The sequence below is a fragment of the Balaenoptera ricei genome, chromosome 6, assembly GCF_028023285.1.
Source record: "Balaenoptera ricei isolate mBalRic1 chromosome 6, mBalRic1.hap2, whole genome shotgun sequence".
Classification (NCBI taxonomy): Eukaryota; Metazoa; Chordata; class Mammalia; order Artiodactyla; family Balaenopteridae; genus Balaenoptera; species Balaenoptera ricei.
In genome coordinates, this window is record NC_082644.1 from 69,972,427 (window position 1) to 69,994,073 (window position 21,647).

The 21,647-nt window shown below is 40.1% G+C and overlaps 1 protein-coding gene across 5 annotated transcripts in view; it reads right to left on the reverse strand.

Moving 5' to 3' along the window:
- Nucleotides 1-6,041: 6,041 nt before the first annotated feature.
- Nucleotides 6,042-21,647, reverse strand: part of SMARCA2 (SWI/SNF related, matrix associated, actin dependent regulator of chromatin, subfamily a, member 2) — a 176,318-nt gene continuing 160,712 nt past the window's right edge. For all 5 annotated transcript variants that reach the window (XM_059924827.1, XM_059924823.1, XM_059924825.1 and 2 more), the window contains 4 exons: nucleotides 21,376-21,477; nucleotides 18,601-18,733; nucleotides 8,150-8,292; nucleotides 6,042-6,916 (listed from right to left, as the gene is read on the reverse strand). In XM_059924827.1, coding sequence (XP_059780810.1) covers nucleotides 6,881-6,916; nucleotides 8,150-8,292; nucleotides 18,601-18,733; nucleotides 21,376-21,477 — 414 coding nt within the window. In that variant the 3' untranslated portion in view covers nucleotides 6,042-6,880. The remainder of the gene's footprint in view (nucleotides 6,917-8,149; nucleotides 8,293-18,600; nucleotides 18,734-21,375; nucleotides 21,478-21,647) is intronic.

The window sequence follows — 21,647 nt, forward strand, 5'->3', positions numbered from 1 at the left end:
TTTTAAGAGTGATTCTCTCTGGAGAACTGATATTTTTAGCATTCTGTAATGACCTTCTTTAAAAATATCACCTGAGGTGCACAGTTCACTGAGCTGTATGACCCTGTTATCGTACAGGAGACATGGATGTGGTGGTGAGCTCTTGGGGCAGGGGAACTGTTCTGCAGTCCTATGATTCGGCTGCAGTGTTTTACTGAGCCCCTGGGGCTATGACCTTCACAAGTGCTTCTCAGATTTGTTTTTTTCCCCCCTTAGGAGCGGCAGGAAGGCTAGTGGGTACTGGAGTTGGGTTATTGCCCTTCTTCCGCGTTGGCAAAATAGTTTCTATTAAAGGCAGGCCTTGTTAAGAAGGCATATTTAAATATGACTTTTCTACTCCCTCCGCTCAAAAAGTGAGGGGGAATTTTTCTCCTGTCTGTACCGTGAGAACGTAATAGGGTTCCCGGAGGGAAATCTCATGAAAGTGTGGAGGCCCTCCTAAGACTGGATGCCTCTGGTATTTTTAACTCACAAACTTGTCCACACTGAGGCCTCTAGCAATTCGTTAATTACAGATTAGGTTTTCCTAGCCTGGTGATGGTTACCAAGAGATTTTTGCTGCTGGCCTGCTCCAGTAGGTCATGATTCTCTATATCTGCCTGTCTGTCTCTTCAGCTTGGGAGGCAGCAGTTTACCCTATGACCTCAGTTCTCTGGTGGATCTAAGAAGAGTTGTTGATTTTCAGTTTGTTCAGCTTTTTTCTTGTTGTGTTAATGGGAGAGCTGACTTCCAAGCTCCTTAAATGCTAGACAAGACACTGGAAATCTCAAGCGCTTCTTTCTGCGTGGTAATAGTATCAGTGTTTTTTTGGGTTTTTTTTCTTTTCCTGTACTTTTTGTACCTTTGTACTTTTCTTACTTTCCACATTTTCTACAATATGCATATGTTCATTTTGTAAGAAAAATGAAAATAAATGTTCTCCTAACAGAGAAAAAAATTTAAATGAGTTTAATCTCTGTTGCCTTGGAGGAAAATAAGGCAAGTTGCAGAGAACAGTACAGTACTTAGAAAAGAAAAAAAACCAAACTTTCAATCCCTACACAGCTTACTATCTACTGTACATTAACATGACTTTACAATGCCATTGTCATCATTAGCACAACTTAAACATTCCAGGAGAGTCTTGCCCAAGCAAATAACTATTTTTCATTACATGAGCTTCTTGTAAGACACATCAGCTCTTCCGTAGAAAGCAACACAATTGATAGTTATGCCCTAAGACTCTTTGATTTCCCCCTCAAAATCCTTTCCTTACTCCTTCCACCAATCCTAAACTATTATATCATGATCGTTACCCTGTCCTAACCAAATTCCCACACTGAAAGACACTTTAAATCTGATTTCAATAAAATCCAACCTTGAGTTTCCCTCTCAAATAAACTACCAAAGCTCCATCAAGGTGGTGGTCTCCCTTACCACAGTAAGCAATAAATTCAGCTTCATCTTATTACCAAGTTACACTGTGGATAGCTGGGGAACTGACATTTGACAGTGTATATCATTCTATGTGGGCAAGAAGAAACAGGCAGAAGTAACCACACCAGGCTTTTAAAGCCGATTGCCTGGTAGGGGTGAATTCTAAATTAATTTTTTTGGTATTATTTCACTGGTTGTGGTGAACACATGTCTATTTTATAATCTTGGAAGAGGAATTTAATTAAAGTTTTTACAAGAGAATTAAAAAATGCATATATATGCTGGGGGGACTATGAATCCATTCTCTTTGAGGTTTATAATCCCACAGTGAGCCTTGCTTCATAACAGTTCTTGGGTTCACAAAGAGGCCTCTTTCAAATGGATAAACAACAGGTCCTACTGTATAGCACAGGGAACTATATTCATTATCCTGTGATAAACCATAATGGAAAAGGATATGAAAAAGAATGTGTGTGTGTTTGTGTGTGTGTGTGTGTGTGTGTGTGTGTATATATATATATATATATATATATATATATATATATATAACCGAATTACTTTACAGTAGAAACTAACACAACATTGCAAATCAACTATACTTCAATAAAATAAATTAAAACTAAAAAGACAGAGACCTCTTTCTAGTTTATATGTTAAAAAAGAAACCAGTGTTTATAAACAGGAAAGTGGTTTTCCCTTAGTCTTGACTTAGTTGTGTTGCTTTATTCAACTTGGAAAATCCTTCTGGAAAATCCTTACTGAAAATGATGCAGAAATACAGATACATTTTGCATAAAGGGCTTAGCCATTTGGAACATGTCACTTCCACCCTCTATTAAGCTCAATGTCCTAAACCACACCAATGATGAATACAGCTCACCTGGACATAGATCTAGTAATTCTAGACCTGTCGGTCATTGTTTCTCACCCTGCGCCTCATGATTTTTGATGACCTCTCCCTAAGTACAGCAGAGATTGAAACCCTGAGATTCGTATGACAGTATAAATGAATAAGGACAGAAAATTTTCTTTATCTGGTTTGACACAGCTCTTATTTAGTAAATTTTAAGAAGAGGAATATACTTGGCCATTCCTCCAAGATAGCTGTATAGTGAGATTGACTGTTACTGTAAAATTCTCATGGGAACTACATTTATTCATAAGGGGAGAATATGTCTCTACCCTTCTGCTAAGGAGACCAAAAATATTTCCCCCAAGTATGATATACCTTATCAGTCTGAATGAAGTTCAAGTTAAGCACAATTGAAGCTTCCTTCCTGGGAACATATATGACAGAAAAGCTGTGTCAGAAAGAAAAAATATTCATCCTTTTCAGTTATTCCCGTTTATGTTGGTTGCACTAGAGTGACAATTGTGAGATGGATGTATATGTCTGTACCAGTGATCTAAATCAAGATTAGGATCACCGTGGCCTCATACTGTTCCCCAGGAGTGAAATAATGGGGATTAAGAGTCTGATGGATTTAGCGGTGCTCCTTCAAGTTGATCACGCAGCAGAATCACCTGGAGGGCCTTAGTGCTATCCAAGTCAGCTGGATCTCAGTAGCCTTTAGGGTCCAACGGCAGCTGAATATAAAGACAAGGTCTTGGTCTTTGTGGACTGGCTTGTCACTAAGAAGAAAGAGCCAGGGTAGCGGAGGAGCCCAGCCAAGAAAACTGGGTCTTAAAGTTCCATTCTCAGCCACAGAAACCAGAGACCTAAGCCAAGACTCGTTTGTAAGCCTGGCTGGGTCAGCAAGTGCCAAGCAAATGGGTGCCCGGGACTTATCAGTAAGATCAGTTCCAGGCCTCACTCACTGGGGATGTAGGGAGGCTGCATGGAATATGGGGTTTTTGTTTCTGTTTTTTATTTTTGGCTGCGTTGGGTCTTCATTGCTGCGTGCGGGCTTTCTCTAGTTGTGGCGAGCGGGGGCTGCTCTTCGTTGCGGTGCGCGGGCTTCTCATTGCGGTGGCTTCTCTTGTTGCGGGGCACGGGCTCTAGGCGAGTGGGCTCTAGAGCACAGGCTCAGTAGTTGTGGCTCACGGACTTAGTTGCTCCGTGGCATGTGGGATCTTCCTGGACCAGGGCTCGAACCCGTGTCCTCTGCACTGGCAGGTGGATTTTTAACCACTGCGCCACCAGGGAAGCCCCGGAATACGGGTTTTAGAGGCAAAGAAATCTTACTTTCAAATTCTGCATTGGTACACTGGCCACAGCTATTCAGTCTCTCATTTTCATCATCCTTATTTATAAAAAGGGAATAAGAACTATGCCTTCTTCCCAGGGTTCTTGTAATTAAATAATTCTAGTAAAGGATCAAGTACATCACCTGATACTCGTAGCTTCCTTCCTCCGTTCCTAGAAAACTGTTGCTTTTGTAAAGAACTAAGCCTACCAATGGGCTCGGCTACTGGAAATGGACAAGGCAGCTGCCATGACCAGGTTAAAAATAGGCAGATGTGCAGACACAGGATGGCCTGCCTCTTGCTCACACATATCACCCTCCCTGCCAGCTCACCACTGTTGTGCAAGCCACCTTCCTGCCTTTCCTTTCTACTAAGGCCAGGGAGAACAACATACTAAAGACAGCCCAAGAGAAATTAGAGAACATCCTTCACACAACAGACATCCTCCACCATAAAGACAATGGTTTGGATGGCTTTAGAACAGCAAAGCCTCTAAGGCTGAGAAGGGATTCCAAGGAGTACATCAAGTATAGGAAATACAAAAATGGAAGCAGTGAAGTAAGACTGTTTCTTTGAACTGAGAGCAAATCATCTCAGTAAGAAAAACGAATGTGGTCTATTCTTCATGGGAGTCTAGAATCCTACTGTGGTCAGCAAAGTGTAAACAAACAAGAAGGGAAACTCAACACATTCTGTAATGCTCAGACTAACTGGAAACTCAGACCTGAATGGACATTTAGGACAAAAAGTTTCTCGGGACGCTTGCACACAAAAATTTGTGTGGGTCAAATTTCCTTCAAGACTCAAAGAAAGATACATTGGCAATTCCTCTTATTATGAAAGTAAGAATCCCAGAGTTGTCCTTAAGACAATTCTAAGAAATGAAGTTTTCACCAATCCGTTAGAGATGAGCGAATACTCTTCCATTTTGGTCCTTGTCATCATTGGGTCCATAAGAAAGAATGTGCCAAGCTCTGGCTAGGTTTCTTTGTAAACTTTTAAAAAACAAATGCAAGACAATTTGGGGACAACTGAGGAAATGTGACTACGGATCATATATGAGATACTAGGGAACTATTGTTAATTCCCTTTGGTGTGAAAGTAGGACTGTGGTTTAGCCAGGAGATGCCGTTATTCTTAGGAGATTTGTGCTGAAGTATTTAGGGGTAAAGTGTTAGGATGGTTGTGACTTACTTTCAGATGGTTTAGTTAAGAAACAAGCGGCGGTGCTTTGTGACCACCTAGAGGGGTGGGACAGGGAGAGTGGGAGAGAGGGAGACGCAAGAGGGAAGAGCTATGGGGACATACGTATAACTGATTCACTTTGTTATAAAGCAGAAACTGACACACCATTGTAAAGCAATTATACTCCAATAAAGATGTAAAAAAAAAAAAAAAAAAGAAACAAGTGGGTGGGGTGGGAGGTAGGGAGATTAGTCGTTGTGAATCTTAGTAGGAGGGTATACGGGTATTTATGGAACCAGTCTTTCAACTGAGCACTTTTCAGATCGTTCTAAATCGATATGAACATAGATTTATTCCATGCTAAACAATAGTATAAATCTATATTACCATATATAGGCATACCTCATCTTACTGCGCTTTGCTTTATTGTGCTACTTCGTAGTTACTGTATTTTTCACAAATTGAAGGTCTGGGGCAACCCTGGCTCCAGCAAGTAGATTGGTGCCATTTTCCAATAGCAGTGGCTCACTTCATGCTTCTGTATCATGTTTTGGGTGATTCTGATACTTTTTGATTATTATATTTGTTTTGGTGACCTGTGATCTTTGATATTTACTACCATGACTCACTGAAGGCTCAGACGATGGTCAGCATTTTTAGTGATAAGGTATATTTTAATGACGGTATATACATCGTTTTTTCAGACATAATGCTATTTATTGCACACTTAATGGACTACAGTAGAGTGCAAACCTAACAACTTTACATGCACCGAGAAGCCAAAAAACTCGTGTGACTCACTCTGTTGTGACGTTCACTTTGCTGGGCTAGAACTGACCCTGCAACATCTCTGAGGTATACCTGTAGATTTTCTGGCACGTAAATAGAATTTAAGCCACTAGAAAAGGTTGAGCAGGGGCTTAGCGTGACTCGGTCCATGGCAGCGTCTCTCCTGCTGTACAAGTTTAAAGTCACAAAAGCAATAGACTCCTCTCCCTTGCGACACACCTGGTTCATCCCAGGGGATTCTCTCTGTCAGTCAGTCTTCTGAAATTTTTTTCCTACCACGTGCGCTGCAGCAAGAGCTTGCCCGGCTCTCTGCAGGAGACTGTGACTCAGGCACCAGGGTTTCAGTCCCTTAGAACTCAGAAACCAGAGGCCGTGTTTGTTGAGCTCAGCTGTTATCTCTTTATTAGGAACGCACCACCACCACATTCTTGGAAATTACTGGAATTTTATTTGCCTCAGGCTTATGACTTGCAACCAAAGACATTGTGCAAAGAAAGCAAAGATTAAGTACACTTTAGGGAGAAGGAGACAATACACATTGGTAACATAGGAGATCAGGTTGACAAAAGAAGCCATCCATTACACTATATAGATTGCAATATTCAATAGCGATTTCAACAAAACAACTTTTCTTTTAAATCAAGGGCAAAAAATTAAGCAATGTTTACAGTAGACATAAATCTTATACAATTCAAAAAGCGTTTTTTTCAGATCACAGAGCATAAAATGGAAAAATGTCTATGTAGGTGAAGTCTAACTACTGTACATTTATCGCCTATTAAAGTTGCTTATATGTACCACAGTGTAAAAAAAAACAATACCGAACAAATAAAAACCTTGAAAATTGCCTGATGAAAAATAAAATAACCAGTGGCTTTTAATGGCTTCTCCTGGTTATCAGTGCTACAAAAAGACAAAAATCTTCTCATCTGAACAGGTGATAAAACCAGGCACAATCAAACCGTTACCAAGACCCACCCATAGAAATATACTATCCACCCACATATTTTCCATCAAAAGCTTTTTTGTTTGTTTTAATCTTTGAGGCCCATTTGGTCACAATATGTTACAAAGATTTGTGTATGAGTGTGTGTTTCTTTACACCATGATATCATATGTTTGTCTGGCACTATCCTAAAGCTAGCTTATAGATGATAATGATATAGAAACAACCCAGTGCCCATATGACAAATGAACTCACTGAGTGGAGACGACAGAGGGGAGAAGGAGTTCAGTTCTACCAAGAAAAAAATGTCCATACTGATCACTCATCATCAGTCCCACTTGCTTCTGACTGTTCCTAAAAGTAAAAATAAGATAAAAAAGACAATTTAGCCATCAAGAGGCAATGTAGAAAAGAAATGACATTTTGGAAACAGTTAACCCTCCCAGTAAAGAGGCATCAACAGCCTCTATGCTGAAAAGGGGAGCTCCTACTTGGAAGTCCCAAAGCAGTGCCCGCTGTCTATGCCAGCACTACGTTTTTAGAAAATTCATGGGAGAAAAAAATTCCATGCATTTGCTGTCTACTTAAAGAAAACATAGGATTTTAAATGTATTTGAAGATGCTTGTGTCAAGGGTTAAAAGGCTGGGTGGGGTGGGATAAGAATGCTGAACCTTTTCAACAGACCCAAATAGCAATATGTTGAAGGAAAATCAAACTAGCATACATGCTAACATGGAAAATTAACTTTCCAGAAAGAAAAAAGAAGGGGGTGTGTGGTAGGGAACCTGAGGTCCTCTAGAAAGTGAAAGAAATAGAGGGCCCTTTAAAAGGCACTGTATTAGAAGCTTGTGCACTGCTACCTTGTGGACCACAGAGTCAGGGAGAGTGCACCAGACTGAGTTAATGCTCTTTGGGTCTGAATTCAGCCTCTGCTATTTACTTCCATGACCTGCAGCAAAACACACATAACCTAAGCACTGATTTCTGTAATATGTTGACAGTGACATCTGTCTTAGGATGCTAATCTAAGCACTGAATATGGTACCATCTGGAAAGGTCCTTATGTCAGGGCCTGGCTCCGTCAGGGCTCCCTGAATTTCTCAAATCTTAAACAAATAACACCTCTAAGTACTTAAAGACGCATCTGGGTGTTCCGCACGGCACCTGAAATAGCAACTCAAACCCCAAACTCTGACATCATCCCACTTTTTGTCAGTCTTCCACGGAATCATTATTTCCTCTGTATACTGCTGTATCCTAGGCACTATGCTGGGTGTTAGGGATATAAAATATTAACCAGCCATGGAGAAAACTCTATTTGTAAGTAGGCACTGGGAAGATAAGAAAGGGGAAAAGGAAACTTGATTTAGTAGTTTTGCATTTTTGAAGACTATTAAAAAGGCAATAAGCAAAGCCCCAAATTCTTTGCTTTAAATCATGCAGCTCAGTTCACATCCCTCAACACCAAATCTTTACATTTTCATTTCTGGGTAATAAGGCATTGAGGTTGGAAGGGGCCTGGGAGTGCGAGAGGGAAGCAGAAGCGGGGAGCGCTTCCCGACTTCAGGCAAGGCAGCCGCACTTACGTTTTCATCCTGCTCTTCATCACTGTCAAAATCGCTCACCACAGGTTTGGCTTTTCCTCGATTTGGCCTTTTCTTGCCTTTTCCTTTGTCCCGGCCTTTCTCATCTTTTTTATTGAGCTTGATTTTCACCTTAACAGATTTTGCTACACCAAAACCAAAACACACAGCAATGAGGCATCAGAGGGAAATCTTTTTACAGGTAGGAAAATGATCGCCTACCTGCAGATGACAAACCCAACATCCCGGAGTGCCCAGAACATTCTCGATTGATCCAAGCCTGTTCTCCACTGTCCTATCTAGTTATAGTTAGCACCCCTTTCACTTGCAAACATGTCTAAGTTTGCATGATAAGTTACACAGTCACCCTAAATGGGCAACAAGAAGGAATGAGGTCCCAGAGGGAAGCTGGGCTGGGTCCTTTCCAGGTCTCTTAATGGTTGAACAGGGATCTTCCTAACCAGGATAGCGAGGGCTGCCTTACCTACTGCGTGGAGGGGTGTGGGCATTTTTTCATTAAAAAAAATTTTTTTTATAATTAATTTTTATTGGAGTACAGTTGCTTTAGAGTGTTGTGTTAGTTTCTACTGTACAGCAAAGTGAATCAGCTATACGTATACATACATCGCCTCTTTTTTGGATTTCCTTTCCATTTAGGTCACCACATAGCACTGAGAAGAGTTCCCTGAGCTATACAGTAGGTTCTCTTTAGTTATATAGTTTATATATAGTATCAATAGTGTATATAGCTTGGTGTCAGTCGATTTATCTCTTGTAAAAATAAAATACAGTGTGTGTGTGTGAAAAAAAAAAAAAAAAAATAGTGTATATATATCAATCCCAATCTCCCAGTTCATCCCAACCCCACCTTCCCCCCCTTGGTGTCCATACGTTTGTTCTCTATGTCTGTGTCTCTATTTCTGTTTTGTAAATAAGATCATCTATACCATTTTTCTAGATTCCATATATATGTGTTAATATACGATATTTGTTTTTCTGACTTACTTCACTCTGTATGACAGTCTCTAGGTCCATCCACATCTCTGCAAATGATCCAATTTCATTCCTTTTAATGGCTGAGTAATATTCCATTGAATGGCCATCATTTAAAAAATCTACAAACAATAAATGCTGGAGAGGGTGTGGAGAAAAGGGAACCCTCTTGCACTGTTGGTGGGAATGTAAATTGATAGAGCCACTATGGAGAACAGTATGGAGGTTCCTTAAAAAACTAAAAATAGAACTACCATATGACCCAGCAGTCTCACTGCTGGGTATATACCCTGAGAAAACCATAATTCAAAAAGACACATTCACCCCAATGTTCACTGCAGCACTATTTACAATAGCCAGGACACAGAAGCAACGTCAATGTCCATCAACAGAGGAATGGGCACTTTTTTAAACAGAACTTTGACATTAAAAAGTATACATAAGTGTAAGAGGTTAAAAAAAAAGGCCAATGATTTTATTGTGTAAATAACTTCAGTTGACTTAAAAAGAAAATCCATAGTTGAATATTTTTAACAGTACAGAAAGGTACAAAATGGAAAGTAAAAACAAAACAAAACAAATGAATTTGAAAGGTTTCTTTCCTCATCTCTAGTCTCTCACCCTACTGCTCTCTTTCTGGTGATTATTTCCAGAAAAAGAAGTATACCTCCATATTTGAAAATATATCCATCCCCGTGTGTGTATGATTCTCTCTCTATTGATTGATAGATGACATAAAATTCCGTATATTTCTGTATAGAAAGATATAAAGCATTCAAGTATATACACACACAGAAAGATGGCACCCACTTCCACTCTCACAGGGCTATTCTGAGGATAGAAATAAAAACACATGGAAGAAAGAAGTCAAAGTGTTCATACCATAGTTATAGGTGCACATCCCAAGGTTCACAGAAAATCTGTTCCCTGGCATTGTTCTGGGACAGGTGTCCACAGAACAGTATTTTTAGGAATGGATGATGAAGTGACTGAGAATGAAAGTCTCTCATTCAAACCAGTTTTGTTAGAATATTATGTTTGGTGGGTCTCAAGGAACCTAGAAATAGATATTGTCATGGAGAGAATCAGCTCCAGAAAGAATCTTAGAGAAATTTTCAGACTTCTTTTGTGAAGGGGAAGGACCCACAAAATGTTTCGAGAAATGAAGTCTTCCATGGACGTATAGGCTAACAAAAAAGATGAGAGCAGAGGTGTTCTGAACTGAAGTGCAGGGGCAGCATATGCCCTTCCTCCATCCCAAACAGGGCAAAAGGCTGGCAAACCCTAGTGCTCAAAACAGTATTCCTAGTCCAGGCTTCCATATATCATACCCAAGTGTCTACTGCTTAATAAGCTATAAGGTGGGGACTTGAAGAGAAGACTGGGGATGGAAAAGTCTACCTATTAATGGAAATGCACGAAGGCGTGAAAACCTTTAAAAATTTAAAAAGTAATTTGGAAAGAAAAAGTGAAATATCTTTATCTACACAGGTGTGGCTCTTCCTGACACGGGAGTAACAGGCAATCCATGGGAGGTGTGAAAGGGCAGAAGACTGTCAGTAAAGGTAAGAAAATACATCCTCAAGAACATAATCTAAATACTCACTGGGGTGTGGGACACTCAAAAGCTATCAGGCTTTGTGAGCCAGTGGATATGTCCCTCCAAAAAACCCACCTGAAACTAGGCTAATAAACTGGACCATCAGATGGGCCCTTTAACTAGCATCCAAAGGCTTTATGACACCACTACACAGACCTATGCCAAGTTCCAGTTAACCAGGGTGGTAGGCAGAATAGTGATGGCGCCCAGAGATGTCCATGTCCTAATCCCCAGAACTTGTGAATATGTTACTTTGCATGGCAAAAGGGATTCCACTGACCTTGAGATGGGGAGATTATCCTAGATTAACCAGGTAGGCTAGGCCCAATCTCATCACACGAGTCCTTCAAAGTGGAAGAAGATGAGGTTCTGATTTAAGAAGGTGACACAAGAAGACCCTGAACTTACCTCTTCCCACAGACGCACCAAATCTAAGGTATGTATGGAACAACCTCCTCTGAAAAAGACCTAAAAACTAGCTGAGCGACACCTACGCATTGGACAAATGTGGAAAAACCCACACTGAAGCAAGTAAGAAAGGCAGAGAGGCTGATACATAATCTCATAATAAATGTCATCCTTGGTGCAGTGACCCACAACTGGAAAGGAACTGAAAACCTGAAGCTTCTCCAGGAGGAGTGAAGGTTTGAACCCCACATCAGGTACCCCAACTTTTAAGACTTGCACCTGAGGGATGCCCCCAAAACATCTAGCTTTGAAAACCAACAGGGCTTGTGTCCACAAGACCCACAGGGCTACAGCCAGCTCAGAAATGGCTCGTAAAAGTCTCATGCTCAGACTCACCTGCCCCAGGACCCAGCTCAAAGTCAGCTGATTGAGAGGCACCCAGACTTTACATAAAAGAGGCTTATCTGCTTATCTTAAAGCATCGGCCTAGGACGGGCATCTAATTTAACCCATATCTAAGGGCTGACCGTCATCCCTTCCAGAGAACTTGGCGGAGGGGGGATGCTATCTTTGCACTCTCCCTCTGCCATACTCCAGAGCACTAGTGTCTCATGGAGGGGAGCTTTTACACACGCCCAGTGCCCTGGTTTTTGCAAGTGCTGCCCAGGGGATACCTTCAGATTGCCTGGTTCTGGTGGTCAAGTGGGACTTAGGCCTGTGGTCCCACTGGACTGTATCTGCATACTTTAAAAAGCTGCTGCCTGAGGATCTGGCTTCCAATCAGCCTGAATCTAGGTGTTGAGATCCTCCCTTCTAAGACACTGACTGACAGGTCTTGGCACACCTTCAACTAGGGGGAGCCACTAAAAGTAGGCTGCTTGGACAATCACAAAGGTGTGAGAGACAAGGAAGAGCTAGGGTGTAGGTTGACTGATAAAGTTTTTGTCTCCTCCATGAGGCCACTCCTTCAAGACTGGGAGAGATGGCTGTTTTATCAAATGAGAGAGTCAAGGAAAATAAAGAGAGGAATATGCTCCAAATGAAAGAACAAGATAAAACCTCAGAAAAAAGTCTTTAATGAAACAAAGATGAATGGCTTAGGTGACTGATTGATGATAGAGTTAAAAATAATGGTCATAAAGATACTCACTTGGGAGAAGAATGAATGAAAACAGTGAGAACTTCAAAGAGAAAACACAATTAACCCTTGAACAACATGGGGGTTAGGGGCACCAACCCTCTGTGCAGTCGAAAATCTGTGTATAACTTTACAGTTGGCCCTCTGTATCTGGGGTTCTGCATCCACAGATTCAACCAACTGCAGATTGTATAGTACTGCTGTATGTATTTATTGAAAAACAATCTGCCTCCAAGTGGACCCATGCAGTTCAAACCTGTGTTGTTCAATGTCCAACTTTATAAACAAGTACCAAATAGAAGTCACAGAGCTGAAGAATATGATAACTGAAAAGTACACTAGAGGGGTACAACAACAGACAAGATGAAGCAGAAGAAAGATCAGTAAACTCAAAGACAGGGCAGTGAAACTCATCCAATCAGAGCAGCAAAAAGAAAAGAATGAAACAGAGTGAAGATAACTTAAGGGACTTATGGGACAACATAAAGTGGACCAATATTCACACTGTAGGGCTCCCAGAAAGAGAAGAGAGAGAAAGGGGTAGAAGACTTATTTGAAGAAATAATGGCTGAAAACTTCCCTCATCTGCAGAAGGAAATACATCCAGATCCAGGAAACCCAGAGAGTCCCAAATAAGAGGGACCCAAAGAGACCCACACTTAGACATACGACAATTAAAATGTCAAAACTTAAACACAAGAAGAGAACTGTAAAAGCAGCAAAAGAAAAACAAACAACTTGTTACATACAAGGGCAACCCCCCAGAAGACTATCGGTAGATTTTTAAGCAGAGACTTTGCAGTCCAGAAGTGAGTGGCACAAAACAGTCAAAATACTGAAAGAAGAAAACTTCCAACCAAGAATATTCTACCTGGCAAATGTATCATTCAGAATTGAAGGAGAGATAAAGTTATTTTCCAGATAACTAAAAGCTAAAGGAGTTCATCAAGAACTCCTGAATTTTCAAGAAATGTTAAAGGGACTTATTTCAGTTAAAAAGAAGGGGTACTGATTAGCAACAGAAAACACATAAAAGTATAAATCTCACTGGTAAAGTAAATATATAGTATATTTAGTGGATTAATCACTTCTAGAGCCAGACATAAGTAATATAGTTATTTTTACTACTTTTATCTTTTACTTTAACAACTATAATAATTAGTTAGAGGATATACAAGTATATTCACAAGATAAAAAAAATGTAAAATGTGTCATCAAAAACATAAAACAGGGAGCGGGAGGGGGCGGGGAAAAAACAAAAAACAAAAAACATAAAACAGAGGGAAGGAGTACAAACATAGAGCTTTAGAATACATTCAAACTTAAGTTGTTATCAACTTAAAATAGACTCTTCTAAATATAAGTTATAACATGTAAGCCTCGTGGTAACCACAAAGCAAAAACCTATAGTAGATATACACAAAAGATAAAAAGAAGGGAATCTAAGTAAACTACTAAAGAAAGTCATCAAATGACAAAGGAAGACAGCAAAAGAAGAAAAACAGAACTACAAAACAGCCAGAAAACAATGAACAAAATGGCAATAAGTACATATCTATCAATTATTACTTTAAATGTAAATGGACTGAATTCTCCAGTCAAAAGACAAAGTGGCTGAATGGGTAAAAAACAAGACCTATCTATATGCTGCCTACAAGAGACTCAAAGACACACACACTGCAAGTGAGCAGATGGAAAAAGGCAGTCCATGCAAACGGAAACCAAAAGAAAGCTGGGCCAGCTATACTTGCATCAGACAAAAGAGACTTTAAAGACTGTAATAAGAGACAAAGAAAGGCATTACATAGTAGCAAAGGGTCAATACAAAAAGAGGACATAACATTTATTAACAGACATAGAGGGATAAATAGACAGCAATACAATAATATTAGGGGACTTTAATACCTTTCTTTCACTAATGGACAGATCATCTAGACAGAAAATCAATATGAAAACACTGGCCTTAAATGACACACTAGACCAGAGGAACTTAACAGTTATATATGGAACATTCCATTCAAAAGCAACAGAATACACATTCTTCTCAAGTGCACATGAAGCATTCTCCAGGATAGATCATATGTGATGCCTCAAAACCAGTCTTAATAAATTTAAGCAGATTGAAGTATCAATAAGCCTTCTCAACCATAATGACATGAAACTAATCAACTACCAGAGGAAAACTGGAAAATTCACACTTGTTTGGAGATTAAACAACATGCTACTGAACCACCAATGGCTCAACAAGGAAACCAAAAGAGTAAATTAAAAGATACCTTCAGACAAATGAAAATGGAAATCAAACATGCCAAAATTTACAGGATGCAGAAAAGTAACCTTAGAAGGGAAGTTCAGTGATAAATGCCTACATCAAGAAACAAAAATCTCAAATAAAACACCCTAACTTTATACTTCAAGGAACTACAAAAAGAAGAACAAATGAAGTCCAAACTTAGTAGATGGAAGGAAACAGCAAAGATCAAACTGGAAACAAACAAGCAACAACAACAAAAAAGTAGGGAGTAAAAAGACAATAGAAAAGATCAATGAAACTAAGGGCCGGTTCTTTGAAAAGATTTTAAAAAATGGACAAATCTTTAGCTACACTCACCAAGAAGAAAAGAGAGAGGACTCAAATAAAGTCACTAATGATAGAGGGGATGTTACAACTGTTATCAGAGAAATGCAAAGAATCACGAGAGACTGCTATGAACGATTATGTGCCAACAAATCATACAGCCTAGGAAAAAAACAGATAAATTTGTAGAACCAGACAACCTACCAGGACTGCATCACAAAGAAAATAGAAAAAGACCAATTACTAGTAAGGAAATTGAGTCCACAGTCAAAAACCTCCCATCAAACAAAAGTCCAAGACCAGACGGCATCACTGGTGAATTCTGCCAAACATTTAAAGAAGAATTAGAATGAATACCTATCCTGTTCAAATTTTTGCCCAAAAACCCCAAAAACAAACAAACAAAAAAACGGAAGAGGAGGGGACACTTCCAAACTCATTTTCCGAGGGTAGCATTATGCTGATACCAAAACCAGACAAGAAGGCTGCAAGAAAAGAAGAAAATTATAGGCCAATATCCCTGATGAATGTAGATGCAAAAATCCCCAACAAAATATTAGCAAACTGAATTCAACAATACATTAAAAGAATCATATACCATAGTTAAGTGGGATTTATTCCAGGGATGCAAGTTGGTTCAACATCAATATATCAATCAATATGATTCAACACATTAACAGAATGAAGGCTAAAACTTATAATGATCATCTCAGTAAAATGGTACATAAACAGAAATAGAGTCACAGATGTACAAAACAAACTTATGGTTACCAGCGGGGAAAGGGGGTGGAGGGATAAACTGGGAGACTGGGGTTGACATATACACGCCATATGATCCAGCAATCCCGCTCCTGGGCACATATCTGGAGAAAACCATAATTTGAAAATACACATGCACCCCGATGTTCACTGCAGCACTATTTACAGGAGCCAGGACATGGAAGCAACCTAAATGTCCATCCACAGAGGAATGGATAAAGAAGATGGGGTACATATATACAATGGAATATTACTCAGCCATAAAAGAATAATGCCATTTGCAGTGACATGGATGGACCTAGAGATTATCAAACTAAGTGAAGTAAGTCAGACAGAGAAAGACAAATATCATATGATATCGCTTATATGTGGAATCTAAAAAAGTGATACAAATGAACTTATTTACAAAACAGAAACAGACCCACAGACTTAGAAGACAAACTTACAGATACCAAAGAAGAAAGGTGGCAGGGCCAGGGGTTGGGGGTGGGGGCGGTGGGAAATTAGGAGTTTGGGATTAACACATACACACGACTATATATAAAATAGATAACCAAGAAGGACCTACTGTACAGTACAGGAAGCTCTACTCAGTATTCTGTAATAACCTACATGGGAAAAGAATCTGTAAAAGAATGGATACACGTATAACTGAATCACTTCACTTTACGCATGAAACGAACACAACATTGTAAATCGACTATACTCCAATACAAAATAAACATTTTTAAAAATTATAAAAAGGACATTTGCGACAACATGGATGGACCACGAGGGCTTTTATGCTAAGTGAAATAAGTCAGTGAAAGACAGATACTGTATGATCTCATATGTGAAATTAAAAAAAAAAAAAAAAAGAAAACAACTGAACTCATAGATACAGAGAACAGATAGGGTGGCTGCCAGAGGTGGGGAGGTGGGGTGGGAAATGGGTGCAGGGAATCCAAAGGTATAAATATCCAGTTATAAAAAAATAAGTCGTGGGGTTTAAGGTACAGCATGGTGAGTATAATTAATAACACTGTAGTGCATATTTGAAAGTTGCCCAGAGAGTAGATCTTCAAAGTTCCCATCACAGGAAAAAATTTTTTTCTGACTATGTGTGGTGATGGATGTTAACTAGATTTAGGTGTGATCATTTCACAATATAGACATACATCGCATCATTATGCTGTATATCTGAACCTAGTATATTATTATATGTCAATTATATCTCAACAACAGCAAAAAAATGTGGATGGAGAGGAGGCCGAAGAGAGGGTCAATGAGATGCAACATGAGAAAGAGACACAAGGAAATGGATTCTCCCCTGGAGCCCCGACAAAGGAAGCCAGGCTGGTGACACCTTGATTTTGGCCCAGAGAGACCCACAGCAAACCCGTGACCTACAGGGCTGTGAGATAATAAATGTAAGTTGTATTGAGGCACTAAGTTTGTGGTAATTTGTTAGAGCGGCCGTAGAAAGTTAACATACCAAGTCTCAGGAGAGATTAGAGCAAACGTATCTCAACCGATAGCTGGGATAAGAAGGTAGCTCTTTGAAAACAGATTAGAAATCTCGCTCTAAAACGAGGAAACGTTTAGCTAAAATATGCTTTTGTAGACTTAATCATCAAATGCTAGGATATTAAAACTAGGGAGTAACCATATGAAACTGAAAAAGGTTAAATTAATACTTAAAAGGCAGAATCACTCAAAAGAACAATACTGGGAACAGATGAGGGTATAGGGAAACAGACACGTACGTACACGGCTGACAAAGATATCAACTCCATTCTGTGCAGCAATATGTATGCGTCAGATGTTTTTACAGTGTGTGCAGTGGTTTATGGGTTAGAATTTTCAGGACAGCATTATTTGGATTGAGATTACTATGTTTCGGTACATTCATTAACGGATGTTAATATATGTATTGCTGTATAAAAACACTCATTGCTATGGGAAAATATTTGTAATGGAAAAACCATGCTACAAAACAGTGTGCTATACTTTTACAAACAAAATATTTACGTATATAAAAAGACTGGAAGGCAACTGGAGTTAAATGTATATTGGGTGATGGAATTATACAGATTTTCCTTTCTTAAAAATATTTTCCAAGCTGTCTGTACTAAGTATGTAATTAGAAACAAATCTAATAAAAAATGTTAAAGCATACCTAAACTGTTTTACATAGAAGACTACAAACTACTAGGATTTATTACTTTGCGAGGAGGCATGGGGTGAAAACATAATTAGGTAAGAAGAAATTTTAGACTTGTCAAGGCAGCCATAACCTTTGAAATATGCTACTTGCCTTGGGTGCAAAGTTTAAGAGGGCACCAAAACTCGGTAATCAAGATAAACACTATTCAGTGCAATGTTTTAAAAACTCAAAACTCATGCCAAACAAACAGAGCCATAATGAATAAAATATCAAGATAAAGACAGGATCAGTATCTGATCCATGATGGACAAAATGGACCACAGCTTGACAATTATCTTCTAAAGCAGTGACTCTCAAAGTGTGGTCCCGGGTCCAGTCACATCAGCATCCCCTGTGAACCTGTTAGAAAGGCTGACTCTCAGACCCTTCCGCAGGCCACTGAATCAGAAACTCAGGGGTGGAGGCCAGCAATCACCCAGGTTAGAGAACCACTGTGCTAGGTCAACAGATAGGTGGTATCAACAGCCATGCTGGTAGAAAATGTATATTACACTGATTTCCAAAGGCAACAATCCGTGTTTGCTGTGAGCCTGGCCATTTGCTAAGCTCTTCGCATGACTGGGGGCACATTTAGTACTTCAGTTTCACAGAGGAGGAGACTGAGCTCAAGCAGGGTTAAGTACACCGCCTGGGGTTGCCCAGCTAGGACACGGAAGACCACAAGACCTGGAGTCCAGGTGTGCCTGACTCCGGCGTCTGCTCTGTTGGCATCTGCGGAAACAGCGATGCAGGTGGCCAGGGCCAAACCAGTGGAGAAACCACATGGACTCACCCTCTGACTCTGACTCGTCTTCCTCTTCCTCCTCCTCCTCTTCGTTGCTCTCGTCCTCACTCTCTTCTTCTTTGGCAATTTTCTGCCGAGCACTCTTAAACACTGACTGTAAGACGATGGAGTCTTCGTAGATCTAAAGGGTCAAAGTGGCACCTGTTAAAAACCTCAAGCTGAGGGCCCGAGACTCACACTCGCAGCAAGCTCTTTTCTTCCCTGTGCCACACACCAGCATTATTTTACGTGAATTTTAGTAGAAACATCGACGTTATTGTCTATGCCTGCAGGGAAACACCAAACTCAAATCTGCAGACACAGTCTTACAGGAAAAGTCCACATGCCATTGAAATAATTTCAGAGAGTGTGTGTGTGCACGCGCATGCTTCGGAGGGAAGGGAGGGCTTCAACACGATGCCCTCTCATTTTTGACAGCAAGACCGGTATTTAAAAAAACTATTTCTTATTTAAGTTGTTCCATCAAACACTGTGGTAAACCAACCTTTTTTAAAAAATGCAATTCTCCTAACAAAATGGGGGCTATTATTTGTTACTGAGTTTATCAGTACCAGCCAATACTTATTGCAATCAGTGCTTTCTCACTAGTGTATGCACCTGACCATAGCCCTGTGTAGTTGCTGAGAGAGAGAGAAAGTTCAAAAATGGTCCGTTTTCTCAAAAAACTAAAAATAGAAGTACCATATGATCCAGCAATGCCAATTCTAGATATATACCCAAAGGAACTGAAAGCAGGGTCTTGAAGAGATACATGCAAACCCATGTTTACAGCAGCACTATTCACAGTAGCCAAGAGGTAGAAGCACACCCAATGTCCATCGACAGAGGGGTGAAGAAACAAAACGAGGTCTATCCATACCGTGGAGTATTATTCAGCCTTAAAAAGGAAAGAAATCCTGTCGCAGCCTACACAACATGGATAAACTCTGAGGACATGACGCTAGGTGAAATGATAAGCCATTCACAAAAAGACAAACACTGAGTGATTTGCTTATATGAGCTATCTAGAGGAGTCAAATTCGTAGAAAGAGAACGTAGAATGGTATCTGGCAGAATGATTACAGGGTTTTAGTTTTACAAGATGAAAGTGTTCTGGAGATCTGTTGCAGAATAATGAAAATATACTTCACACTACTGAGCTGTACACTTAAAAATGGTGAAGATGACACACTGGGATGGGGCCACTGGGGCAGAATTTGCCAGGGACACTAGAGTTGAGCTCGATCTTAAGGGTGAGGAGGATCCCATCAGGGATCATGAGAAAGGAGAGGGCCTTTTTAGAAAAGGAAAGCAAGGAGAAAGGTGGGGCGGCAAGAGTAAAAAAAGATGCATCCGGGATGGTGCCATTGCCAATTTCCTGGTTATGACATGGGACGATGTTACTATCTTGTGACGAAGTCAAGGCTCTCTCTGTATTCATAATTCTTTCCTACAACTGCATGTGTATCTGGGGAAGCCAGTGTTTATGGACCATGAACTGTTACTGGACCATGAACTGTTTAGGTTGAGGAACAGCAGGAAATGAGGCCAAAGAGTTAGTGTATGACTTTAGAAAGCAAACTACGGCGATTAAATTCATTCTAGAATTTAACAGTACATGGGGAAGCTCGAAGCTTGGTGGGCAGTAGATGATGGACAGGATAAAAAGGTGGTTACAGAAAGATAGGCCAGCATCCAGGAGGGCCTCGGAGGGAAGCCAGTCAAGAGGCCATTTGTCACCCCAGTTCAGGGGTGAGGCAGTGGGTGTCGGCAGACAGGGAGGCTGTGGGATGGGGTGTATATCACAATGTTGCCACAGTCCTATGAAGAACCCCCAAATCTATCCACTAACTACAAGTGGTCATTCATAAAAGACTTCCTTTTTGACGCTTATATTTACTCTCTGCGTCCTAGTTTTCACCTTAAATTTCTTTGAAAAAGGCTTGCTTTCACGACCTATTGTTTTGGTCAAAATAATACTTCTATTAACTCCCATTAACTGGAAAGGTATGGTCTGTTCAAAGCACATTCTGAGGAGTCCCACATTCTCCAATTTAGTGACTGGAATTGACATGAAGATAAAAGAAGTCTGATCCGGAAAGAGGCTTGACTCTGCATTGGCTGGCAGACACATTGACCTCTCTTCTTGTTCTTTCTGCCTCATGGGTATGAGAGCATAGATAGGAAAAGGGGAGTCCCTACAAAAGGTGAGTGGAATTGAGGTGTAATTAAAGTGAAAGTGTCCTCCGCCAACTTAGTTATTTTAATAGTGTCACTTACTTACAGACTCTTACACTTGCTAACTACAGAGGAGGGGAGTAAAGAGAATTGCAATTGACCTGATAAAAAGCATTTCTGTAACAATTAGAGGCAGTGGTTATTTTTTCTATATACTTTTTGTTTTAAAACAGAACAGCAGTTTCGGCTCCTGATGCAAAGTTTACAATCAGAAAACCCAAGGTAAATATAACCAAATACACCATCTCTATAAATGCAAAAACTGTACCTCTAGCTTTTAAGCATTACATTAAGTTATTAACTTAAATTCCTCCTCTGATTAAAAGCCAAGCCTTTAAGGGAAGCACAAGTAGGAACTAGCATAGCTATGGTACAAAGGAGCTGGCATTAATTTGAAAATGCCAAAGCCTCAATTGACGTACATAGGTAGCATGGAAATATGGGCTTTTATTTTTCCTTTTCTTCTGCCAGGATAGTAGCGACGGTAGCAAATGAAATATTTTACTTAAAAGAACACAAGCATGTTTAAGGTTAAACATGTCTCACCTGGGATCCCTCCAAGTTGAACGTCTGAGCATTGTGACAGAGAAGCATGACGTCTTTCTCCAGGTCACCCAGGCTTCGGTACTTATGGTTACGAATTCTTTCCTGATGCAAATTTTGGATAAAACAGAGGAAAGTGGGGGAGGGTGGTGGTGGAAATACAACAATCATTACTTGGTTAACAAAGCCTGATTTTCCATTTGTCTTCCCAGTAGACAGTCCTGCCAGGGAGGTGGGACTACACAACTCCAGGGGGTGTCATAAACAGAGACCAC